At 50.1% G+C, this 23,984-nt stretch overlaps 14 protein-coding genes across 14 annotated transcripts; 7 read left to right on the forward strand and 7 right to left on the reverse strand.

The window, feature by feature from the left end:
• Positions 1 to 421: 421 nt before the first annotated feature.
• HO173_012479 (uncharacterized protein) lies at positions 422 to 1,291 on the reverse strand (the record flags this gene model as incomplete). Its single annotated transcript, XM_037314348.1, has 2 exons — positions 422 to 801; positions 868 to 1,291. The coding sequence occupies 2 exons, from the start codon at positions 1,289 to 1,291 to the stop codon at positions 422 to 424; spliced, it is 804 nt and encodes a 267-aa protein (XP_037158731.1).
• A 610-nt stretch (positions 1,292 to 1,901) lies between these two features.
• Positions 1,902 to 2,597, forward strand: HO173_012480 (uncharacterized protein; the record flags this gene model as incomplete). The annotated part of the gene is made up of 1 exon (XM_037314349.1): positions 1,902 to 2,597. The coding sequence occupies one exon, from the start codon at positions 1,902 to 1,904 to the stop codon at positions 2,595 to 2,597; it is 696 nt and encodes a 231-aa protein (XP_037158732.1).
• A 489-nt stretch (positions 2,598 to 3,086) lies between these two features.
• HO173_012481 (uncharacterized protein) lies at positions 3,087 to 3,290 on the reverse strand (the record flags this gene model as incomplete). The annotated part of the gene is made up of 1 exon (XM_037314350.1): positions 3,087 to 3,290. The coding sequence occupies one exon, from the start codon at positions 3,288 to 3,290 to the stop codon at positions 3,087 to 3,089; it is 204 nt and encodes a 67-aa protein (XP_037158733.1).
• Positions 3,291 to 4,766: 1,476 nt separating this feature from the next.
• Positions 4,767 to 5,429, reverse strand: HO173_012482 (uncharacterized protein; the record flags this gene model as incomplete). The annotated part of the gene is made up of 2 exons (XM_037314351.1): positions 4,767 to 5,205; positions 5,287 to 5,429. 2 exons carry the CDS (start codon positions 5,427 to 5,429, stop codon positions 4,767 to 4,769), a joined length of 582 nt encoding a protein of 193 aa, XP_037158734.1.
• Positions 5,430 to 6,652: 1,223 nt separating this feature from the next.
• On the reverse strand, positions 6,653 to 8,750 carry HO173_012483 (uncharacterized protein; the record flags this gene model as incomplete). Its single annotated transcript, XM_037314352.1, has 3 exons — positions 6,653 to 8,082; positions 8,133 to 8,486; positions 8,555 to 8,750. 3 exons carry the CDS (start codon positions 8,748 to 8,750, stop codon positions 6,653 to 6,655), a joined length of 1,980 nt encoding a protein of 659 aa, XP_037158735.1.
• A 565-nt stretch (positions 8,751 to 9,315) lies between these two features.
• HO173_012484 (uncharacterized protein) lies at positions 9,316 to 10,510 on the reverse strand (the record flags this gene model as incomplete). The annotated part of the gene is made up of 9 exons (XM_037314353.1): positions 9,316 to 9,384; positions 9,450 to 9,508; positions 9,645 to 9,784; positions 9,836 to 9,886; positions 9,953 to 10,017; positions 10,091 to 10,110; positions 10,230 to 10,270; positions 10,320 to 10,423; positions 10,475 to 10,510. 9 exons carry the CDS (start codon positions 10,508 to 10,510, stop codon positions 9,316 to 9,318), a joined length of 585 nt encoding a protein of 194 aa, XP_037158736.1.
• A 599-nt stretch (positions 10,511 to 11,109) lies between these two features.
• HO173_012485 (uncharacterized protein) lies at positions 11,110 to 12,126 on the forward strand (the record flags this gene model as incomplete). Its single annotated transcript, XM_037314354.1, has 1 exon — positions 11,110 to 12,126. One exon carries the CDS (start codon positions 11,110 to 11,112, stop codon positions 12,124 to 12,126), a length of 1,017 nt encoding a protein of 338 aa, XP_037158737.1.
• A 495-nt stretch (positions 12,127 to 12,621) lies between these two features.
• Positions 12,622 to 15,524, forward strand: HO173_012486 (uncharacterized protein; the record flags this gene model as incomplete). Its single annotated transcript, XM_037314355.1, has 3 exons — positions 12,622 to 12,730; positions 12,780 to 15,204; positions 15,254 to 15,524. The coding sequence occupies 3 exons, from the start codon at positions 12,622 to 12,624 to the stop codon at positions 15,522 to 15,524; spliced, it is 2,805 nt and encodes a 934-aa protein (XP_037158738.1).
• An 838-nt stretch (positions 15,525 to 16,362) lies between these two features.
• Positions 16,363 to 16,647, forward strand: HO173_012487 (uncharacterized protein; the record flags this gene model as incomplete). Its single annotated transcript, XM_037314356.1, has 1 exon — positions 16,363 to 16,647. One exon carries the CDS (start codon positions 16,363 to 16,365, stop codon positions 16,645 to 16,647), a length of 285 nt encoding a protein of 94 aa, XP_037158739.1.
• A 1,162-nt stretch (positions 16,648 to 17,809) lies between these two features.
• HO173_012488 (uncharacterized protein) lies at positions 17,810 to 18,078 on the reverse strand (the record flags this gene model as incomplete). The annotated part of the gene is made up of 2 exons (XM_037314357.1): positions 17,810 to 18,005; positions 18,071 to 18,078. 2 exons carry the CDS (start codon positions 18,076 to 18,078, stop codon positions 17,810 to 17,812), a joined length of 204 nt encoding a protein of 67 aa, XP_037158740.1.
• A 180-nt stretch (positions 18,079 to 18,258) lies between these two features.
• On the forward strand, positions 18,259 to 19,456 carry HO173_012489 (uncharacterized protein; the record flags this gene model as incomplete). The annotated part of the gene is made up of 3 exons (XM_037314358.1): positions 18,259 to 18,547; positions 18,621 to 18,785; positions 18,846 to 19,456. The coding sequence occupies 3 exons, from the start codon at positions 18,259 to 18,261 to the stop codon at positions 19,454 to 19,456; spliced, it is 1,065 nt and encodes a 354-aa protein (XP_037158741.1).
• A 140-nt stretch (positions 19,457 to 19,596) lies between these two features.
• On the reverse strand, positions 19,597 to 20,146 carry HO173_012490 (uncharacterized protein; the record flags this gene model as incomplete). The annotated part of the gene is made up of 2 exons (XM_037314359.1): positions 19,597 to 19,927; positions 20,043 to 20,146. The coding sequence occupies 2 exons, from the start codon at positions 20,144 to 20,146 to the stop codon at positions 19,597 to 19,599; spliced, it is 435 nt and encodes a 144-aa protein (XP_037158742.1).
• A 551-nt stretch (positions 20,147 to 20,697) lies between these two features.
• HO173_012491 (uncharacterized protein) lies at positions 20,698 to 21,660 on the forward strand (the record flags this gene model as incomplete). The annotated part of the gene is made up of 7 exons (XM_037314360.1): positions 20,698 to 20,813; positions 20,963 to 21,032; positions 21,112 to 21,180; positions 21,236 to 21,268; positions 21,326 to 21,403; positions 21,455 to 21,496; positions 21,652 to 21,660. 7 exons carry the CDS (start codon positions 20,698 to 20,700, stop codon positions 21,658 to 21,660), a joined length of 417 nt encoding a protein of 138 aa, XP_037158743.1.
• Positions 21,661 to 23,132: 1,472 nt separating this feature from the next.
• HO173_012492 (uncharacterized protein) lies at positions 23,133 to 23,975 on the forward strand (the record flags this gene model as incomplete). The annotated part of the gene is made up of 5 exons (XM_037314361.1): positions 23,133 to 23,336; positions 23,396 to 23,413; positions 23,568 to 23,618; positions 23,672 to 23,761; positions 23,904 to 23,975. 5 exons carry the CDS (start codon positions 23,133 to 23,135, stop codon positions 23,973 to 23,975), a joined length of 435 nt encoding a protein of 144 aa, XP_037158744.1.
• Positions 23,976 to 23,984: the final 9 nt, after the last annotated feature.

A 23,984-nucleotide genomic window follows, 5' to 3' on the forward strand; every position in this document is an offset into this window, starting at 1 on the left:
TGACGGGACGGGAGGGTATGCGGTTTTTGAGCCAGGAAAGGATCTCGGTCAGGCGGGCGAGCCAGAGAGTAGTTTGAACGGCTAGAGGTCTGAACTTGGTAATGCTTCGAACGGGCCGAGAGGCGATGCAGCCCATTTTGATGCGTGTGGCTCTGGGTGAAGAACTGATCGCTGGTATGATGGAACGAGAATGGGAACTGTTTGACGCTCTCGGCTTGGGTAGGGGGGTGAGTATCTTCAAGGCGAGACGAGATTGTACGAACGATATCTCAGATGAGCGTTAACAGTACAGATGCGAGGAGTATATACAAGTGCTCAGCATTTGGCGCCATTGTTGTGGTGTCTCTTTATGGGATAAAGTTTGTTGTTGCTACTTTTGTTCATTTCGTGATCGAGGCTTTGTGGATGACTTGTCGATTGTTCATTGTCTTGTCTCATCAAAGCGTTCCTCGATGTTTTTCCCTACCTCCCTTGTCTCAAGATGAAAGACACAAGCCAGGGGTCCGGTCACCAAAGGCGCATTTTCCGAAAGATTGGCGCAGTTGCCATGGTACTGGCTTACCCGAGCTTGAGATCCCTGCGCAAAACGAGAGGTCATGTACTCATGAAACGGCATACTAGTCGTCCATGAACTTGCAGATACCAATTTAGGCCGGCGCTCCAAGACTGCGACTTTTTGGCCAGCTTGCCAGACTCGATGGGGGTAATGGCTTGCTTCAATGAATGACTTGATGAGAGTCGCTACGAGGTTGGACACGGTGATACGGAAGAAACCAAAGGTATAGCGTTCACACATGGCATCTTCAAGTATCAAGGACCATGAACGCGCACTTTCAAAGCTAAAGATTACAGCATGGGTGCACTAACTCGAAAAGTACAGCGTATCCCCCTTGGAATAATGCACCGCCTGACTCTTGACCCTGGGGCCCTGGCCATACTGCACCTTCTGATCCTTGCGCGAGGCCTGCGCGCCCTTCTGTCCACTGCGGGCGTTCAGCTGCGCGTACGCGTCCCCGTACCTTTCCGGATCGACCGGCCGTACACTCTGGCGTGCTTTGTACGGCGTCGGCGCGCGCTTCTGCCCGCTGCGGCCGTTCAGCTGCGCGTATGCGTCCCCGTACCTTGCCGGATCAACGGGCGGTACGGACGGGTGTTGATAATGGGGTACGTATAGAGGGATGTTGGGGTCGAACGGGCGGGATAGGCGGCTGTTGTTGGGCTTTCGGGGCCCATCGGTCTGCCTTCGCGGCCGGGGGACGGGGTTCGAGGGACGGGACGGTGCGCAGCCCATTTCGGTGGTTTGGTTGAGGAGGGTTGTTTGGTGTTTTGGTTGGAGGTTGGGGAAGTTGAGGATGCGGTAATGGTTTTGAAAAGTTGTACAGAGAAGGGAAATGGATATGGTGTGTAATAGCAGATGGGATCTGGGACAGCTAAGTACGCGGTTTTGGTCAATGTGTCGTCGTCAGACAGTATAATGCCAATCTTCTTTCAGTCGACTCGCTGTCTTTGTTCCGAACAAGCTCTCCTATGTCTCTCCTTAATATCTCATTGTCTCTTGTTTCCCTTCGGTACATGTCTCATGGTGCGCGAACCAGACGATGCCGCTCATCGCGCGAAAAGCTTTGTACTCGCTAATATGTCAATGTTCCTTTGCCAATGTGTCTTGCACAATGGTGCACATTGGCCTTCGTGCACATTGTTCTTCACAACAGAATACGAACCTCATTGTAATTCGCAGGCGTTATACTTGCCTTCTGTTGCCATCATATATATACCCTTCGCCTCTTGTTCTTCTTCAGCTCCTCAGCATCACTTCCACGCATCCCTCCCAACAGCTCGACACCGCCACTCTCCGAACCCAACCTAAATATATAAAGATCGCAGACAGCAACCAAAAAAGAATGCCATCACTCCGCACCCTCGCCGCCCTGGCCGCCGTTCTGGCAACGGCCACCGCCAGCTCCATCACCTTCACCAACGCCGCCGCCAAAGACATCTGCTACATGGCGGAAGTGTCGAGCGGGACCTTTCCCATGACCACCCCCTGCGGGCTCGGCACCGGCATCGCGGTGAAAGCGGGCCAAACCACCAGCGTCGCCCTCGACCCCACCTTCAACGGCGCCCTGACCGCCTGGACCGCCGGCGTCCGGGGCGCGCGGTACGAGGTCAACTTCGCCGCCACGGCGGGATCGACGTGGTACGACGCCGACTACCAACTCGGCATGAGCGACGGCACCCTCGGACCGTCCGACCACCGCCGGCTCGCCGACGGCCGCCCCTCCGCCTCCGGCGAGCCCGACACCCTCGCCAAAGCCAACGCCGCCTGGCCCCAGACGCCGAACCGCGCCGCCCTGCTCGCGTACCCGGATTACATCCGGCAGGGTTCCGACGGTGGGCTGGGCTTCGTCTACTGCGACGGCGAGGCCCCGCCGGTCGTCGTCGATTTCTTCCAGGTCACGGCGGAGTTCGACGCCTATATCGATGCCGGGAGCGTGGCGGGCGTGACGCCGGCGGCGGCGGATGCGGAGGCGGTCAGGATGGCGGATGCGCAGAGTTTGCGGGTCGATACGCAGGATATGCTCATCGTGGCCCATTAGGGTGAGGGTGAGGGGTTTTGGGTAGTCGAGTCATGACGTCTTGGAGTTTTGATCTGTTAATCTCTTTCTGTCTTGGGGAGTATCCGACACTGGTACAATCTTTCAATCTGGTAAAGCACGTTAGCTTTTCTTTCTAACGGGGTATAATTCAATTCAACGGTATATACATCCGTTTGCATATTCTCCGTCATAGTAACAACATGAACTTAGCAAGTACTCCTCGCAATTGAAATCTGAGGATCTACGAGTCATGCTGAATTGAGTTTGTGATCCGTGCTTTGAGCTTTGAGTTACTATCACACTTGTAGTTTGATATCTTGATGACAAATGACATATGATAAACCGAGACTTTGACCGATTATACAGTGATGCGCGTAGGCCGAAAAGTCAGGTGAGGGGGTGAATTCCCAGCACCGCCGAATCTCAGACCTATGTACCGTTCAACATTTAGCGGGTGCAGTTTTCAGAATCCGAGATGCTGAGAATTATTCAAGGGCGGAAATTGCTAATGTACTCATATGGTATGGGTATGGTTGGGGCTGCTGTGAGGAAAAAGCGTGCAAATTTCGACGAGAGCTCCTTTGTGCGACTGTTCGACTGTGGTGGTTGATGAATGGATCGAGGCCCAAGGAATTGTTCTCGACGACGTTCAAGAATGCTCTCGACCTCGGTGAGTCCTCCAAGGCGAACCATAACGATTGTTCTGCTCTCCAACAGTAAAGGTATTGTGTAGCACAATGATTATTTTCTCGCGCCATTGTCGCCATCAAAGCTATTGTACTCCTTGGGTACATATAAACAGGAAGGAAGGAACGGCCTTGCGCCGAGGCATACCTGCACCATCGCCTATATCCAGCATTCTCCCATTTCCCACCACAGCGCAGTCTCCACCACTACTACGGTATACTCGACATCCGCAAGCATGGGCGCAGTACACGTCCTCTCAAGAGCGGCTCCCGCATCGGCTCCCAAGTGTCCACTGGGGTGCGCGAATCCCAACAGCTGCCATCCGATTCTTCTCGGTCTTGGCATCCTATATGTTTTCCTCCTCCTCATCACGCTGTTTGGTTCTACCGGCCGACGGAAAAGGTCGACCGAGTATTCTTCCAAAGGGGCAGACTGCATGCCTTGACACTGACAGCCAGGAGCTGTTCCGTTTGTGATGTGAATCGCTCAGGGAGCGGACAAAGGCAGGGAGGAGGGCAGCGTTTCATTGTCTTGTGTGGTAGGTTGTCTGGGATAATACAATCGCATCGGTATTCCTTTGTCTGTTCATTGTCGTCAACGCGTTTCACGACCTAAAATTGCCGTGTCAAAGGAGCTGGACATACATGTAGCAAAGAGACTTGACGTTTGCGATCACAGCACTTGCCTTTATGTTCCCTATACCCAGAGCCCACATCTCAACATCCCCTCTTCATTTTAGATTCCCAACTCACCAACATCAATTTCCGTTCCCCAACCCGACCCCGAAGTAAAAAAACAAAACAGCCACAAAGATGGGCTGCGGACATTCACGACCGTCACGAGAAACGGACTCCGGATATCGCTCCACCAACGCCAAACCGAATCGCCGCCCCAAATGGGCAGGGGCTCACAGCTCCCAACGGAACAATCGCGGATATGAGAAGCTGACCGCAAGAGGAAAAGGCGGGGTGAAATCGTCCCGGATGAACAGGGTGAAGGTCGACGAGGACGGGGTGATTTGGTACTACTGATCACGGTCGCGGCGTGGTGCGAGCACGGACGTTGCGAAAGTCTCGTGGAGCGAGGGAGACTGGATCATCGAGCCTTTTGATACTTTTGCGAGATGGTGCAGACAGGATTGTTATGGCTTCTGTAGCACGGTAGAGAACCATTTGGATCGCTTGACCCTTTTTTCAATGTACCCAGGACTTGAAAGACGATTTCGTGAAGTGTGGCATTGTGAGCGCGAAAGGTGAACGTAGGAGATGGCGAAGAGATGATTGTGAATGCCAAGTCTGGACCATCAGGAGCAGGGTGAGGGCCTTGAAAATTTTGGAGAACGGTGCCTGGAAGGATACGAAGGCAAGAAGAAGCATATATAGAGCCGTTGATCTTGGAAGCATATCGAGAAAACCGACGACTGGACGTGGACACGGGTTCAAAATTTACAAAGTCCCCTCTATCCTTTTCTCCTACCTACATTCAAGCCGTTTCAACCGCCGTCCCAGCCAGCGTACCCTCAAGCTTCTCATCCACCCGTGCACCGATAAACCCACTCCCAATATTCCCCAACCCCTCAACCTCAATCATCCACTCCCCGATCCAGCACGCCTCTCTCTCGAAAAAGGCTCCGACTCCATACATGGTATCGGCGAGCATGCTCCACGTCAACTGTCCGGTACGGGCGTCGCCGTGGTTTTCAATGGTGGCAATGGCTCCACCGTAAGACCATGAGACTGTGTCGATGAAGATGAGGCCATCGCCGTGATTGACGATGGCGGAGTGGTAGATGGAATTGAGTGCAGTAAGCAGAGTCTGGTAAGTGACGGTAGGGGCGAGGGTAGGTGCTGCTGCGTAGCCGATGAATATGAGGGTGGTAGGGGAGTTGGGCACGTGATAGGACTTTGATCTCTGGATGGGACTGGGGAGTGTCAGTCTGTGGGATAGTTTAAGACTCGAGAAAACTTTGAAGATGTTACGTCGAGGCATCCAAGAGACCTACTTTGATCCTGTGGCGTTGGTAATTGTATTGCTGAGAGGCGACGCAAGGAGGGTCGAGAGATTTGGCTGGGCATTGGATGCTGCCAAAGCTGATAAGACAACTCTCGCAGTGGTCAGTAGCACAGAGAGACGAAGGAACTTCATGACTAAGTTGGGACAGATGGGTGCTCATCAAAGACTGCACCTGAAAGAAAGTGGAAATGGGGTGCATTAGTAAAACGCACGGGCAGTGCGTTTATCAAACCAGTCTCATGGGTCTTAGCCTCAGGGTCTTTCTGCAGGTACAAAGCGTACAATATCAGACCATGACGCATCTCGCGAGAGGCGGAAGAGGGTCTTGGAAGAAAAGCGCTCGATCCCCAAGATAGGTGGGTGCCTTCCTTGCCGGCAAATTCGAGAGACAGCTTTGTTCGTAGTGACATACAGCATGATTTTATGAAGTTTAACAATGCCAAAGTCTCTGCTTCGAAGTACAGCGTAGACATGCTATGATGCTTCATAACAACTGTCTTTCCGCAGCCACCCTAAGAATCAGTAACTGAAAGCGGCAGTCGCGTGTGAGGCTGCTTATCAGCGAACGGCTACCGCCAGCTTGGGTCGCATGGGCCTTCAGATATAGACCGATATGAAGCCACTACGATTTAGTAGGCGCTCCAGGGTCCAGATCTTGACTTGCGGTCCGATTGCAAGGCTCGCCTCCTACTTCTCACTTGATGAAAACCCTGATACCCTGTGACTCCAGTTTATGGGATAGACTGAAGTCGTGGGCGTCTCAACGTCGCTGAGATCTCTCTCGGACAGCTCAAAGCGGAATTTGTTCGGTGTGAAGATGGCTGCAATAGTGAATTAGAAATTGCAGTATGCGAGGTTATTTGGCAGAAAACCGCGTCAGGAGCCTGCAACGAAATGCATCAGACTGCGGATTGATGCGTACGGTCGGTCCTTGAAGCCTGATCAAGTGGAGGTACGCCTTCAAGTGCAGAAAAAAACAAAGGGAGCATCAAAGAATTCCACGAGAGCTGTTCCACTCTGTATTCCCCAATTGGAACAAGCATTGGCATGATTCGCCAGAGATGCCGGGCATGCACGCTTCAGCCGAGAACTCATATGACCCCTGAGTCCAGACTGCCAACAACAATATACTCGCCGTAAAGCTATGACGACCAGCTCCCTTGAAAACCGAAAATTGACCTCAAACCTTTTGTTTCTGGAAAAAGAGCCCTTGCCTTTGAATCATCGTAACCAAACAGAAATGGAGAAATGCCCCTGGCAATCTAGGGCAGATGGGCAAAAGCCCACTCTAGCGTTGTGAGGCTAGCTAGGCCTCAGAGATGAACATCTCAACTCCTCGGTATCAATGTCCCGCTTTAAGCAACATCAATGCTGACGATCTTGATATCTTCCTCCGGTTTCTCCTTGTAGACTCTGGCATTCTCGATCCGATGCACCACATCGAGCCCTTGCACCGCTCTCCCAAAGATTGTGTGCTTCCTGTCCAACCAAGGCGTCCTTTCTGTCGTGATGAAAAATTGGCTGCCATTCGTATTTGGCCCTGCATTTGCCATGCTAACCGTGTAAGCTTTGTCGTGTTTGAGCGCAGAGAATTCATCCGCAAATTCCGTGCCCCAGATGCTTTCACCACCAGTCCCATCACCTAGCGGATCGCCACACTGGATCATGAATTTCCGGATCACGCGGTGGAATATTGTATTGTTGTAGTAGCCGTTCTTGCTATGAGTGACGAAGTTCTCCACAGCTTTGGGGGCAGCTTCGGGAAAAAGACGGATGTGGATGTCGCCATATGTTGTATGTAGAATGGCTGCGGTACCACTCTCCGCAGGCTTGGCTTCGACTTGTTGGCGAGAATTGAGATTCCTGGGCTTTTCATTTTGAACGTCGCGAGAAGACTTGCTGATATCGGTCTCGTTGGTGAAAATATAGAAGCGGACTTTTCCTGAGCCAGTGGAAACGAGCATCGGATCTCGCTCTTCGGCTTCTTGGAGGAGAGGATTGGCGCTGGCAGCCATGGAGACCGTGACAACACCTTTCTTTTGAGGTTGACCCTGGTAAATAGCCAGATTCAATGGGCGGAACGATTCATCCTTGCCGTAGACTTTGACGACGCGATTGGTCAGGGTATTGATGACCTTCGATCCCAGGAGAGAGCCATAGATGATGAAATTACCTGACTCGTCGAATATTATGTTGATCTTATTTTGAAATGCTGGATTTTCCAGTTCCCGTTCAACAGCTAGTCGCCTGCCAAACTCCACATCTTCGAGCTTCTGCAACGCCGTACCGGCTTGTTGCATGTCGGTGACAGTTGATAGTGACTCGTCATACGTGCGGTAGAGCTTGCCAGTAGCAAAGTCAAAGACTCTGACCTTTCGATCAGGAAAAGAAAATGTTGCAAACTGTGTACCAGAAGGTGAGATGGTGATGGAAGTTGGCAAACTTTTCGCTTTCTTGAACTCGAACAAGTCCGTTGAGCTTTTATACTTGAAAAGATTGTCCGGTTTCTCGTAGTTTCCACCGGGGCTCCAATATTCAATCATACCATTATCATCAGCAGAGATAGCACAGTCATAGCCATTGTTGTACGCAATTGTTCTCACTGAGCTTTTGTGCAAACTGGTAATTCGGTGTATTGAAGTCTGCGATTCACCCCTGCCATCATATATATTGATTATATGGTCGGCCTCATTTGAGACAGCAAGTAAGGGTAGCGAGGCGCCGCGCCTATGGACCCAACATATTGATCTAGGTGTGAAGTCCAGCTGGAGAATCGCTAGCAGATCTAAGCGGTGTGTTAGCGTGCAATCTTCGCACTGGTTCCAAGGACTATACCAAACGTAATGACATCGAAGATTTTGATCGTCTTGTCCGCTCCAGCGGTAGCAAAGCTGCGTCCATCCTGGCTGACACTGACACTCTTGATTTCTCCAACATGCGCCCTGAACTCCTTCACCGACTCTATTCCTACAGCAACCTTCTTCCAGAATTTAACGACCCCGTCTACCGAGCTGGTAATTAAAAAGTCTGTAAATGGAGTAACCGTGACGAAAGAAAGCTGGTCTTTGTGCATCAGAGATTTGGAGTAGCGCGGAGAGGTAGGGAGGGCGGAGATATATAGCTTTTCGTAAGGAAGCTTTCGACGCTTCTTTTTGGTGCGGTTGAAGGCAGTGCCGGACCAAAGTCGTCCTCAGAGGAGCTATCTATGTAAAAGTCAGCCAGGTGGGTAGAGGAAGAGCTTCTATGGATATATGTACCATCGTTTTGTACTGAGTCGCTGTTGGGCATGGCCGGAATTGCATTCCCGTCTTCGAAATCGGCCCGCGATCGTTTGTGTGCATTGTCTGGGGATTGGATCTCAGTCTCCATCTTTATGTTTCCTGGGAAGTACCTAGGTTCACAATGTCTGAGGTCCCTTGAAATGGAGACGCTGAGATCCTTAGCGAAACCCATGATTTACCGAAGATAACCCATGAACAAAAGACCTAGCCCTAAATTCAGACAGTCACTAGCGAACCAGAGTTATCATCATTGAGAGAATTTTGAATATATTAATTTACACACTAGCTTCTAAAAGGTCGACTGAGCATGTCTAATTCATGATATTAAGCCTCTCCCAACGGGTTTCTCGACCCAAATATGGAGATAATGAGTGCATGATATGGTACTGAAAGCCCCATTCCTACGCTCGCTTAAGCAAGCTATTTGTCTGCTCAAGCTCATTACCCGGATCCACCCTTATTGACCGTCATCTCGGTCTTTGGTTCCAAGGCAATTTGTTATTGTCTAGAATGCTCGGGAGTCGATTATCTCATGCCTGTACCAGTTGCTGGCTCTAGAAACAGTGGTGGCATCCTAGAATGGAGACTTGAGGGCGGAAGCACAGGTCTTTGGAATACCAAGCAACGGAGGTCAGCTGGCATGAAGCTATGCTTGAAAGCATTAATGCATGCTTCCATCAGCACTCAAGCCGAAGCAAGGGTCTTTGCCCTCGATATCCGAGGTGGCACATATTGCTCTACTTTTCCGGCGCATCGGGTAATCGCTCTATCACGTATTTTCCCCTGGCGACAGACATAATTGGCACCTATGGCTGTCAGTATATCTGACAATGCACCGTAAAATGGAAAGAAGGCTCCTAGTAACACTTACACCTGGTATCTTCCGTATCCTTCTTTTTAGATCCCTATCATTTGTGGCTACAATATAGACTTGAATTCGAAGGTTAGCGTTGCATTAAAGATATCATTGCATCAAGGATATAAAAGTCAAGTGCTGGCAAAACATGCCTCACGCAACTGATGTTCGAAAATCCTTCAGGACTGAACACTCTGAGATACAGCTTACTTTTGTGTTTCTGAACCCTTTCCACCAAGCAATCATCGGCATATATACCCTTATGATCACATTTTAATCTCTCCCACCGCTCATCTCTTGCAATTCGCAGCGCTATACGATACTTTTGCCCTAGCTTTTCTAGTTCTGCCCTGCACACAGAGTGAGCATTATCAAAGACTCTCAAAACGTGGAAAACCTACATGACGCACCCAGTGATGATCGGTATGCATTTGGCGTAGAGACAGTCCATCCTGATCCACGTAAAAACCGTCAGATGTTTGTGGCCCCAGGACAAAGGAATCTAGATGCCTCCCTACATCGTCGGCAAAATCTCGAGTTTGTGCTGAACGGTCAAAGATAAGAAGTTTGTATCAATAAGGACCTAGAAATAATCAAAGTAAGAAGTTGAATGATGGGACATAATTGAGGATGCGATGGAAAATGAGATCGCATACGGAATATGGTGGGACGAGAGCTGCGTAGACGTTCGGAGTCAGCATTTCCGTCTGATTCGAGTCGAGTAGTACAAGACACATGTGCTTGGCTCTCGAGACACCGATGCCGGGGGGAGAGGTACAAAAACAGGATACGTACCTGTGTTGTATTGGAAGAAAAGAGACGAGGAAACTTGAGGTCTGGGAGGCGTTAGAGAGGTACGACTGCAGGGAATAATTGGAGGCCGACATCTCTCGAACAAGCTCATCCTTGGATTTGCGCTTGCTTTCGATCACGGCCTTGTCTTGATTTTTCTTTAAACGAGCATCTCTCTGGCCGATGATTCTTTTGACCTGGAGGAAGGTTTGAGTTGGGATCCCTCTAATACACCAACTATCACTTACCTGGGCGAACTTGCGTGTTTTTTTAGTTACCCCCATTACTTGGTTGTGATACTACTTTGATGTTCTTCTTAATATCAGAATGCGACTCTGGCCAGCGAGAAACGAGAATCACAATTGGAAGATTTCGATATTGGCTATTTTTAGCTTTCGTTCGGACCGTTGCCCCCCGACTTGCCCTGCAGCTGGCTAGCGTGAAAAAGATGCCGGGAATCAACACAGCTATGGCCCATGCTCATTGCTCTTTCCGACATGCATGTCCCAGCATCTGCATCAAGCATGCAAATCATTCTCTAAGTCAACATACAGGACACACTCATTGTACGCCATTCGACAACTCGACGCTCGCTTCTCAACGAGTATCAGCCATATTGCAACATTCGTGCATTCATTACACTACGTGGACAAAGACTTACCTAATTGAAACAGGGGCCGCCTTCCAACTCGATCGGCCTTCTCATCCTCCCTACTCCACGTTCACCACCCGAATAATTTCTCGCAGCTTCACTCGTCGACCATCATATAATTTGCAACCGTCGTTATCATCTGATTTGGCAAATTCAGCACAAGCATAGGATATCAAGCGAAAGAAGGGCCCGACTTCGATAAATACAGCTGTGCGAAAGGCAGGGTCAACGATGCGGCTTCACCGGAAGCCTCAGCCATGCTTCATATCATTCCTCTTTGTCTCTGTCTTTCTCGTCAACCATGTGGCAGCGCAGGACTTAGGCGTCAAACTGCCGGGCGCTTCCTCCACGACAGACACATCGTCCACTACGGCATCATCTTCCACAACCTCTACCGTATCTTCTACTACCTCTTCGGCCAGTGCGTCCTCAACCGACGCAGCGGCTCTAACGGGTCTGCCGAAGCTAGCCCAGGACAACTACCCGGCTCCCACAGTACCACCAACTGCTGACGCGCCTTTCATGCAAAAGTCGTCTCTCCCGGATGGAACCGTATTCATATGCGTCGGTGCTGCTCTCGGCTTCATTGGCGTACTTGTCCTTGCTTGGCGTGGCCTTGTTGCCTGGTCATTACACCGATCCGTTCAAAGGGCTGCGATCGCACAATCGTCCAAATACTCGCGTGTGGGAGATCCAAGAGCAAACAATGGCAAGTCAACTGGCCCGTACTTTAGTCCAGGACCTGGGTCTACGTTGAGTCTCGACCATCTAGCGGCAAGCGGGAAAGGAGGGGGAAAGACACCTTCTTCAGCTCACGGAAGCCTTTTCTTCTCGCCTACGGCAGGTACTGGCATGCAGACCCCAGGTAACCGAGGGTCTAGTTATCTTCCTGCTGGGTATTATGCTGCTGCCAATTCTGCGCCTGGTGGTGGATCTGGAATGACGCAGGTTGGGGGTGGAGGAATCGGGCTTTCAAATCTTGCACCTCAGAATCATCGATACTCAAGAGCAAGGTCGACTGGGCCAAGTCCACCCGGGTCCCCCAGTTCGCCACCAAGCAGAGGCGCAGACTCGACGCTTGCAAGACTCAGTAGTGCAGGGTTGACGATACATGCCAGCAACAGCAGCCTCAATTTATCCGCAGCACCCCAGGGCCGTGCACCAAGCGCATACCTGGAAGACCTTTTCGAGAATCATCCTCCGGGAACCCCGCCGCCAGAAGAGCACGGTAGAGGAAGAAGGTTCTAATGGCTGTTCGATCGGGGTTTGGGGGTTTTTGAGCATATGTGTTACGAGGACGTCACATGGGAGGTGTTGGGTGGTCTCTTTACAGGGGATTTTTGCATTGTGGCATGGGCCTGGCGTTCTGGGCATCGTGAATTGAGGAGAGCTGCCTTAACGTTACTATAATTACCTACTCGTATAAAGCTAAGACGTCTCAGCAGCAGACTTTCGCGTGCTTATGAAAGTTGAGCAGCTATGCTTGCTGATATTTCAATTGATGTACATATCCAAGTCGTTCTACTTCCTGTCATTCGTATAAATGTTTGCAAACAAAGCAAGATTTTGAATCGCTCTTTCTCCATGAGGTTCTTGAGTACCCACGTACCTTAGTTCCCTCGCTCCGCAGTTTCCCGCTACTCATTGTCCTTCGTAGAACTTCAGACTCTTTCCGCGGCCACACAAAAACACCTCAAAAGTCCTTCATCTGATACATTCCAATGTTCTTAGAACTCAGAGATCATGTCCGCCTTCAAGAGGGTCAACGTGAAGGGTGGCATCTCAAGGCAGTCAATATTGGCTCCTTTGCGGGAGGCTCAGATTGTCAGCTCAAAGCCAGTATTTCCAGCAGGTATTGTAGCTAATCGTTATGCTTGAAATTGTTTTTTGACTGTTGCTAGAGATCCTGTCCACCATTCTCGATTACCTACCAGTCCCAGGCCAACTGCGATTTGCTCGCGTGTCGAAACGGATGCGGGAGATGGTCTACGATGACACGAGATGGGTGCAAAGACTACAGCTAATGGGATGCTGGGACGAGAATGAAGCCAGAAAGAGCGCAGAGGCCGCAAGACGTAAGAGATCTGAGACGCTGCAGAGCATACACGAAGAGGAAGCCAAACGTGCTGGAATTGGGGTCAATGGTACAGCAAATGGAACGAACGGATCCGATAACCCAGAGCGACCCAGTGTTACCCTTTTCGACGCTGCGATAGAAGCTGCAGAACACGAAGGGAAGACGAATGGTGGCCCATTGAAAGTAGCGCCACCCATTGAAGACGGATTCGATGCGATTGAAACCTCTCCTCGAGGAAGGCCCGCAGCCTACAAATCGCAAGATACTGCGTCACGGATAGATATCTTTGCTCATGTCTATTCGCTCCGGGGTTTTGCACGGCAAGAATACGGCAAGGTCTATGGAGCTCTGGCCCCTTTCTATCTAGACGCCATACGCTGCGAGAATCACACGCATGCTACAGTCTTCCGCACCTACCGAGACCCAACTCAGCAAGCCCGGATGCTCTTCAACATCAGCAAATTCTCTAACAGTGACATGTCTGAAGGATGGCAGAAAAGGAAGGAGAAATTCGATGCTTTGGTCGGAGCCTTCGAGATGGCAGTCTCCAAGGAGTTTGAGCAAGCTTTGGACGCTGGAGATGTCGCTGGGAAGATGAGAAAGTATGCACATGTGCTGGCCTATCTTAATGGTGGCCATTCGGGGGTAGAGCTCTTTATCTCAAAAAGCTCAATCATTGGCTCAAGGTACAGGTTAGGGAATGCCCTGGATTGCCTGAACCGAAAAGGCCCTGGCAGCTTCTCGACGGAGGAGTCGTACAATTTCTTCAGTAACGTATCAACGGCTTTCAATGAGCAGGTCGGCATCATCGACCAGATCTTTCCCACTTCTGTCAATGCCATTGTACCCTTTGTGCAACGAGTTGGTAAAGCGGTTATCTCCGATTATCTGACCACCCTGTATGACGAAGCACACCGCACGAATATTGAGTCTTATTTGAGAGCCGTATCCGCTACTTGCGACCAGTTTCTGGAGATGACCAGGTCTTTGCGGCCAACATCTGCCTCTGGAGACGATTTCTACGAGACCCTGGACGAGGTCATTGCTACTATCTTCGAACCTCACATCGATCTCTACCTGAAAGAAGAATTGGAATTTTTCAAGAAGAAGTCCTCTGCGGAAGTCAACAACTGGGAAAAACAGCTTTCTGAACAAGATGCATCTATGCAATCAATGTTTATGTCCAATGTCAATCGCCAAGCTGACAAAAGGGATTTTTTGACCTCTTTCAAGAAGGTCGTCATGATGCCTGTTAATGTGCTGCCCACCTTCCCCATGTCATCACCATTCGGTGGCAAGCCGGCCACTGCGAAAGCCCTGGTGAATGGAGAAGCCCTGGCAACCACAGAAATCTCCGGATCTCAGACTTCTACAAGACCGTCAAGTCCAGGCGTCATCAATGGCACTACTTTGAGCGTCAACAGACCTACAACGGAATTGCCAGAGCCACCTACAACGGAATTGGCTGCCAAAGCCGCAATCATGAACTCCAGGCTGGAAGGGATTCGCTCTCTTTTCAGTATTGAAGTAGCTTTGAACCTTGTTCATACTGCGAAGTCAAGCATCGAACGAGCCGCTGTCTTTGTCAAAGTTGGTGGGCATATCGCTAGCGATGCCCGTCTACAGTGTGAGCTTGTGTTTATCTCGCTACTGCAGACCTTGGGCACGCGCCACATCAAAGCTGGGTTCGACCAGGCAGTGGATCATCTATCAAAATATAAACCTAAAGAGGTCGACGAGCAACAGCGGTCCGGCGTCACGCCACTGGTCACTTTTCTGGAGCTTGTTAATGTGGGAGATCTGATTCAACAGATGTTGGACGTTTTCTACGAACAGGAACTTATCACAACCAAGCTCTCTGACCGCAATGACTTCCTCAACCCTGCTGTCAAGGAGAAGAAACGCTTCGAGCAAATACTTGACGAACGTGTGGCCGCTGGGCTCAACAAGGGTATCGAGGTATTGATGGCAGAAGTAGAATACTTGAACGCTACTAGCCAGAAACCTCAGGATTTCAACCCAGGTGCTGCAAGCGGAGGCGATCCTGACGTTATGGATATTGGTCCGAGTCAGGCAGCAATACAAGTCATCGAAACTGTTTCGTCCCACACGAGGATGCTGGTCGGCAGCACGGACAAGAATATGCTTGATGTTTTCAACCAGGAAGTTGGAATGAGGCTCTTTGCAGCATTGTGCAAACATCTAAAGAGACAGCGTATCAGCGTTAACGGCTCACTCAAATTGATAAGGTGCTTGAACTCTTTTACCGATCAGGTTTTGGTGCTGACCATTTCCCAGTGACATGAACCTCTACTTCACGTACATACAAACACTCAAGAATGAGGACCTACTTCAATTTTTCAAGGCGCTTCGCGAGCTCTCCCAGATATATCTAGTCGATCCCGCTGATGCGAAGGAGCTTGCGACCATCATTGCAGACGGGGACCGTTTCCATGGGATTTTTCGCGCAGAGGAAGTTTATCAGTTCGCGGAAAGGCGAGCGGACTGGTATCAGATCAAGAGCAAAGTGGAGAGAGCAATGTATGGTATCGGCTGCATGGTAATGTGAGTAGCATTGGGATTGAGATTTGGACTTGCTAGCATCTGAACGAGTGGAACACGGTGGGTGTATATATTTGTGGGCACTATGTGGATATGTACATTATCATGTTACATACGACCTGCAGCTACAACGCTTCTTCCTCATGCAAGTAGAAGCCTCCTACAGTGTTGTTTCGCAACACGCAGATCCATCGGAAAATGAATACTCCTGCCTTTATTTCTATCCCCTTGCGTCGACAGTGGAAAGAGTGTCACAGGAGTCGCTTGAAAGACTCGATCATAACCACACACCTCCCTCCATAGTGCCACCTTGAAAACCCACAGCCGTCACGATGTACAGAAGAAAGGTTTCGCATCGGAAACGGCACTGACGATCATCTCTCTTCCTCTTCCACTTTCACGCCTCGCATGTCGCCTCCGTGAAGTTCTACAATGTAACAGGGGAGTTCTTGACTGCTACCGTGCTGATAACTGCTCCTGTGGGGGCGAAACGTGGTCGCGATATGTGGTGATGGGTGGCTGGTCGGTTCATGGGATGAGACGGATCGTCAGCACCGTCGGGGGAATAAGACAGGTGTGATATTTTTGGATAAAATCGAGTCTCTGGACTGGACTGGGACTGGGACTGCTCTATCTACTCTACACAGAATTGACGTGTACGCTATGCCCAAAAAATGATCCGTCGATAAGCCCAGCCTGTTCCATCAGCTGTCCTCCATGGTCTCGATTGGACACTGAACCGCGTCTCTTGGATCGAAGGATCCGTAGGACAATTGTGCCGCGCACGTTCCGAGTCCGCAAACTCGCGTGGTAATGATAAATGAAAGGGCCAATTGGGGCCGTTGATGTCCGGGGAATCATCCAGATATCGCCGGACTACTACTTTGAGAACTTTCTTTCCATTCATTCAACGGCTGTGCAAGCTCGTATCTGGACCTGGCATTGCAAACAACGCACTCACTTGTCTGGATTGGCGACCTGCATCCTTTGCAGTTGCAGATAGCTTGAGACAACTGGGAATCCTCGGGAAAGTGCTTGAGCACAACGGGGTCGTTGAGCTTGATGTGTGGGCCAACGTCAAGATTGAGGGGTCTCAAGGCATTAGCGACAACGAATCTGGAAATGCTTGATCCGACGTTGACAGCGAGAAGTGGACGACACGTGACCGTTGCTTCCAAGCTCAGCCAGATAGAGTGAAGTTTGCATTCACAAGGCCCATAAGGCCAGGAAAATGTGCGAGCACCTGCAGCAGCCGGCTGGAATCGGTCAGGGCCTTCACGGTAAAGCCTGAACCGGCGAGTTGTCCTACACCTTGTTGGGGCAGATCCACAATCTTCCTTCGTGACCACGACATTGACGCTCTGAGGGTCCGTCGCGGACGGCAGCGATAGAAAGAAAGGAGATAGCTCAGACTTTGATGCAGCTACCGCAGACGAGCTTCGATTTCGAGCGTCGCTGATCCCTCTCAAGCATACAGAGAAAGGCAAGCCGCTTCCCTTGTCCCTCTATTCCATTATACCCGGCCGCACGTTGATTGGGAAGTATGTCCTTCACGACGATGGTAGAGCCGAGGTAGAATTTCTTGCATGCATAGCCCAACGAAAGTAAGCTTGATGGTGGTAAACTTGTCTTGACACAAAGCATAATTGCCGAGGGCAGATTTGTAGTTCTAGCGACTAGCGAGAGCGTGAGAATGCAGGGTTCCATCCCTGGGTTTGCAAGACTCGGACGAAGTCAGAGCCGTTGAAACGTTGGTCCGGAGGAGACAGATCCTGGACGGAACACACTCCAGTCTTGTGTAACGAGGTAGTTGGGACTAGGGCTGGTTGCTCAAGTGTAGCCATGGCACCTTCTGGGCTTGAGCGGCGAAGGCTTCTGCATGTGCCTCGTGCAAATTTGACTTGGTCGGTACTCATGAGATGAAGACATTCGTTGGCCAATCCTCCAGACCGAAAGCGTTCTTCTGTCAGGAACTCGTGTGGTTTCGGACTCCACCGAGGTACAAGTATTTGGAGTCACTTACCTAGTGAGCGCTGAAGATCTAGAAGTGACTTAAAACTGTCTTGTCAAATACTTAGCGATTGATCCCCAAATTCTTTGTTTGTTTTGTACGATCAGAGAAGAAGGGAACAAATGCTGCACTCAATCATGTAAATTTCAATAGTACTACGCTTTGAGAGAATTCAGAATAAACAAAATGCATTCATGCTTCTCAGGCCAGTTTTTCCAAAATTCAAAAATCGTGTTCAGATGCTCTACGAGGCGTGTCCGGCAAATGGACCACGTAGCAGCTTAGAGAGTGGAGTATCTGGAAGCCGCCTGAGAGCGCTTGTTGCGACGGAGATACATGATCTCTCCATTGTTGTTCACCTTCACGAACGTTTGTACCAGAAAGAAGAGCAGTCTACCAACAAAGACTGTACCGGCGTATATTTGTATGGCCTGCTTGATATGGGTGATGAAACCAGTGTACAGGCTTTGAATTCTCCTAGATAGCGGTGTTTTCGTGAGCTTAAGACGAGCGCCGCCTTAGACGGCTGCATGATTACTCACTCATCCATTCAAGCAACTTGTCGCATGTCGCGTTTATCTGTCAGAGTTGATCCCCAACCGAGCTCCTGCGTTACGCTTGTTTTAATGCGACACGCGATGTCGCATTGATACTCACCACCCTAGCCTCTCAGCAAAGCAATCTGTAACAAAGTCAGTACTGCCTTTCGCTCTGTTTAAGACCGAAAACTATGGGCATTAACAGTACCCCAAGCCTTGCTGTGCTTCTATCCCTCCTCTTCAAAACACTATGCGTATCCGCTGTCGAGAAGAGTATTTGCAGTCTCTCATACTTTGGCCTTCCTGACTACCGCGCCTGCTACTCTCTGCTATTCAGTGGCACGAAGGGGAGACAGAAAGGGATCAACGTCATAGACGGCGCGGACCATGCATTCCTCCTGCAGGATTTTGCAGAAGCCTCCGATTTCACAAAGGAACAGTGGAAGTACAAGGTCTACATCCCTCACGTGTTCAAGAATGGTAGGTATCTCTGACCCCGATGTCCGAGGTTCGAGATTTCAGACTGATTTGAAGTTCTTCGGGTCAAACTCAGAGGGATGCAAGATCCTTTTAGCCGTTCAAGCGGATCCGAAAGGGGGCTTCACTCATGACAGCTCACATTGGTCGTATATAGCAAACGACGGACGGCAAATATTGGAGGATTGCCTGAGTCCTCTGCACTCTGGAAGGCCACGCTCGGGCGGTCAAGGGAAATCAGGTGCGTAAGCTCAGTCGGAATTATTTGCAGCACCGTGAAAGGCTGACGTAGTTGGCTCAGGTATTGGGCGTAAACTTGTCATGTACCTGTATTCCTGGGGGTCGAGCTTCGACCGTAACATAACGCCACAATTAGCTGCAGGCAACACAATCGTCGCCAGTAGCGATGGAGCTGTGGGCAACGTCAGTGTAACTGCACCGTTCTCAAAGCCTTTCCCGATCTTCCCTTACAAGGCCCCTACTCCAATCAATGTGACGGCCTTCCAGTATGGCCAGGAATGCTCTTCCAATGGCGACTGCAGGGCAGATGGTTTCGTCTGTGTCGTTGGTTCCATTGGAGACTCGGAGAGCAACCTTTGGGCCGGGACGTGTGAGCTCCCATATGCGGAGGTCTCCAATGGACAGAAATCGAATACCTCCGAACTCACTTCCGGGGTATCATCAAATTCGTCAAACACGATCGAACTGCTAGAGATGGTCATTCCTGTGGCTTGTTCATGTAACTGCACCTATGTCTCTAAGTCTTGCTGTGGCTCCGCATCAGGGGTTGTAAATGAGGCAGCGGCACTGAAACTTGGGACGCTCAAGGCACCCAGTGGGCAAATTTGCAATCCGACTACTGGTCGATTTCAGACAGTGTCAGCTTCATCTGATCTGAGCCCAACGTCTTGATATGAATCATCAGAAACTTGCTCGTTGACAAATATTGTCCACAGTCAACCTCCCTTTCTTCGAGACCCGACATTTGAGACGGCTGAGATGAGGCTTGTATGGAGACCTTTTTGAGGCGTCAAATCTATCACGTCTTCGCATCAAACATGACGCTTTCCCTCCTCACCCCCACCCGCAACAGCTGCCGCTTTTGCTGCCTTCCTGGCCACATATCCGAAGTCCAGCTCGCCGCCTCTCATAATAGCAGCCATGGGCGTCTTCTCCGTGATCACGATTTCGGCCATGATTGCACGGCCCACGCAATCACTGTACTTCTCGAGTGCATCTCTGTCGTTGGCTTCGAGCTTGTCGACTGGGACCTGCGAAAGGTTGCCGCAAGTGCGCTGAATGAATTCCCAAGTGAAGAAGAGAGGCCTAGGAGTGCGGCCATCGTGAGGATTGTCCCGCATTTGGGCATGCTGGCGGAGTAGTCTTGATTGAGAGTCAGTGATGGGCTGAAAACAGGCAATAGATGAGCAATAGCGGCTGAATCGAAAAGGCTAAGAATAAAGGCGTATGAACTATCAAAGCAGTAACAGAGGCTTACCTCAAGAGTTCATGAAGTCCTTTAAGGAAGGCATCGCGTTGAGCAGCTTTTACGTTCCTGATCATGGCGGGCATGTTCGAGCCAGCTTTATTTGAGACCTCCATTGCTATCCCTCATGCAGAAGGCATTGAAGACTCGGCACGATATTACTTGGTGCTGATGCATACTGCAAATGCAGGGTGGAGTACTCTCTATAGTATTCATCGCCGTCATCGGTCAATTTCCGATGGCCTGCAAACGCGCGACTGCCAAGAGGCGAGCTAAACGCGATGTCACGTGGTTGGCGGCATCAAGACTCTCTGCCAGGCACTTTAGTGCTGGCTTGGGAAAGAAAATGTGCCGGATACTCCTTATAGATTTGGAAACTCTTCTGCATTCGCAAATTGGAGTAAATGAGCATCAGTGATGAAGTTGCATTCACTACTACCTTTTACCCACGGAGTATTGTCCTATGGGTCCTGATCTACTGTTGTAGGTTTGACGCGTCCGGGAAATGACGAACTGTGCAATGTGGGGTAGCCAACCGCAATTCTTGGCTTCCTATCCCCTCTCTCTCTACGAGGATACTCAACTTCGCACGTGAAACATCCCACCGCTTGCACTCTGTAAAGCGTTCCTTACGGCACAACTAGCATCGAAAAGATCATTCATTGCCATGGCGGACGAACAAAAACCCAAGAAGGCTCCAGGTGCCCGACCAGACAGGGTGAGATTGGTGGTCCTCTTGTACCGCAAGAAAGGCCTCAGCATAGAGGAATTTCACGCTTCCTGGTACGCACTCCGGAATCGTCTCTTCCTTCTTTGTACCGAGGTCTGAGCCTCAAGACGTGGCTGAGCAACATAGTCTTTGTGCTTCCCAGCCCTGCCTTCTGGCTATAGCTCGTCGAGAAGGAGCAATGCTGACTTCGCAATCTGCGTAGGCGAGACGATTTCGCTCCCATCATGTCTGGCGTACCAATTTTCAAGAAGAATCTGCTCACTTATGAACAAGTGCGTCACACTGCCATCCAATGTTCGTGCCGGTTCCACGTCACTCATCACGGGCTAATGTAGCATCGAATCTCTGCAGTGTCATGTCAATGGGGAGGCTCTAAAGGAACTTGAGACAAAAGGCTTTCCTCTTGAAGGGTGCGATGGGGTAAATTTTCCTTAGCCCCCGTATCTTGAGGAAATCTCCTAATTGTACGGATCAGATTGCTATCTACGAAGCTTTGTCCTATGACAAGGTTCGTTCTTTCTACCAAACGTAATGAGAAAAGAGCAGTGACCGATCGTGCTGTCAGATTTTTGAGTGCTTGAACGATGAAGAGTTCCGGAAGATCATAGCTCCGGAGGAAGAGAAGTTGCTGGATGAGTCGAGGGTAAAGTGTGCTAGGCTCTGAATTTTATGCCGCTCGCTCACAGTTAATTAGTCATTGGCTTTCCCAGTGGACATTGTGTCGATCTTTGACGACGTACGTATTATTGAAGCATTTCTTACTGTTCGGTCCTGCAGTATGGGTCGCAAGATATGCCTCAGGAGCCAGGCATCTTTTTGCCCTATAAATCAGTCTTGATACTCGAATTCGCCTACTCGAAAAAGCAATACTAATTCTGATATCCCTAATAGCCTACCTAAGAGACGTTGGACTCTCCAGAGCTGTCAATGTCTCCCAGCAAGACATTGGGACTCGGGCAGGCCACGGAACGCGCGAAAAATACAGCACCAGCGTCCTTTGCTACTGTAAATAGCACTGAAATCCTTTGGGTCTTTGAGCCTTGACTGCTGAAACACTTGTTCACCTGCTTGCTTTAGAGTTTGGCTTGCGGACCAGCAAGAGTTTGAAGCTGAATTTGAAGCTGAGAGTCAATTTTCACGTCATGCCAGCACAAAGCGTTTACGAGGGTGAAGTGGGTAAAAGCAAGCGCTGGGACCCAAGATTCCCTCCTTCCGACGATAAGATCTCCTTATGACGGCCATGACGACAACAATAGCAAGCAGGGTCATCTAGTCAAAAGTCTGAACACAAAGGAACAGGATGTTTCATTAGGTCCATGTCGAATTGACTCATGCAGATTGCATGTATCGACTAAAAGAAGAGCCTATTGTCTTGTCTTCTACGGAGGTCGGTACCAAAAGTCCGGATGCCAAAACTCGTGCGCTAAGATCCCTGATGAAGGCTGCCTGGACAATGCGCTTGCAAGTGCTTCGGAACTGCACCTGGCCTAGCCCAGTTTGGGGCCCAACGCCCGGTACAACGCCCAAAAGAGATCTCCAAAGTTCAATTCATATGCTGCCAGGAGATGGTTTCCAAGGTCTCTCCTGTTCTCCCACTCCCGGGCTGCCTTCGGAACTAAGCTTAGGGCTGATACTAGCGCTGTCCAGGACTTGCGGTGCCGACTTCGCATTCGTATTATCATATATATCATTCTCCGTTATCGCTTGCACGACATCAACACCATTCATCCAGGTATCCGCTGGGCTTGCCAGTGCATTACCCTCTCCAATGCAGGGTCCTTAAAGACTTTCGGCCGACGCAGGGCACAACAGGGTCTAGTGATGAACTCCTCGGGTAGGTCAGTCCCGAGCTTATGGGTGAACCTACCCAGTTTTCTGTGACAGTATGCGTCCACAATGCTAAGGTACGTTTGCCAAGATCGGAGAGATTAGCCCGACTACAGATATTGGAGCTAGACAGTAACTTGAAGAAGCGTGGGTACAGTTCCTAAGGAAAAAGGGAATCCATTGACTCGAGTTTCAAGGCTACTTAGTAGCTATAGCTATGTCGGTGATCCTACGCGTCTCGGTGGCGTTTTCATACCCTGTCCACCGCAATCACGCAGGTGATCTTGCAGAAAAGGGGTCTGATTCCTGCAAGTTGGGGAGGCTATCGACCCGGCGTGCGTGGGATCTGTACAAGAAGCGAATACGAAGATTCCAGGGGAGCCAGACCCTGATAGTATGGTACGTGTGTGTTGCCGTAGATTGAGGGGTACAATTTTTCCAACTGTGATCTGGAGGTTTGTATCCAACCCCCGTCATTCCCACTTTCTGCATTTCATAAAACAACCCAAAAGCGAAAACAGCACTGGAAAAAGCCATTGCCCTCCATGGCAGACGAACAGAAACCGAAGACTAAGTCCTTCGCTGCGAGGAAGGACAGAGTGAGGTTGACGCTTCTCGTGTACCGAAAGCCAGGCATGAGCCTCGATGAATTTCATCAATACTGGAAGAACCAGCACGCAGAGCTTTTCAGCAGCATTGCCATCGTCAAGAAGAATTTGCTCAGTTATGTACAAATGCGTGAAGCTTGCGTCGGGTACTCTCGGTCCGTGGCTGCATAGGGCTAACATCGTCTATATTGTCTCTGCAGGCTCATGTCAATGAAGAAGTAAGTACGCCTCCGCTAGATTCGTTCCCCGTCTATGCCAAGATGTGAGCCCGAAGATCTTTTTCGGGAGCAGAGACCTCGTTGGCCCACAGCACAATCCTGACCTTGAAGCTTGACCTTGAAGAAGGAATGCTGACCTGGAAACCCTGCGTAGGCTTCGGCACAATTGAAGCAAGTAGGCTTCCCTGTCTCTGATGCCGACGGCGTGAGTTCACTTCATTCATGCCGCTTTCGAGGAGCATTCTCCAACCGTCCTAGATGGCTATATTTGAAGCCCCTTCGTACGCAATGATAGCTGCTTGCTTCCAAGACGAAGAATACCAGAAGATTGTGGTGCCGGATGAGGAGGTGCGTAACTTCAAGTCCAGATTTCATCTGCTGAATAGAGTCTTGGAAACTTGGGTCATCTGTTGGCAATGTTCATTGTGTAGACATGCCAAAGATATCGAGTTTTCGAGAAAGCAATGCTAACTCTAGGATGCTTGTCCAGAATTTCTTGGACCGGGGCAGATGTTTTGCATTAGCGGCGGAGTTGGTGCCAGTCTTGGATGATGCTACCTAATGTACACGT

The sequence above is a fragment of the Letharia columbiana genome, assembly GCF_014066305.1.
Source record: "Letharia columbiana isolate WasteWater2 chromosome Unknown Sc0000082_s0, whole genome shotgun sequence".
NCBI classification, from domain to species: domain Eukaryota; kingdom Fungi; phylum Ascomycota; class Lecanoromycetes; order Lecanorales; family Parmeliaceae; genus Letharia; species Letharia columbiana.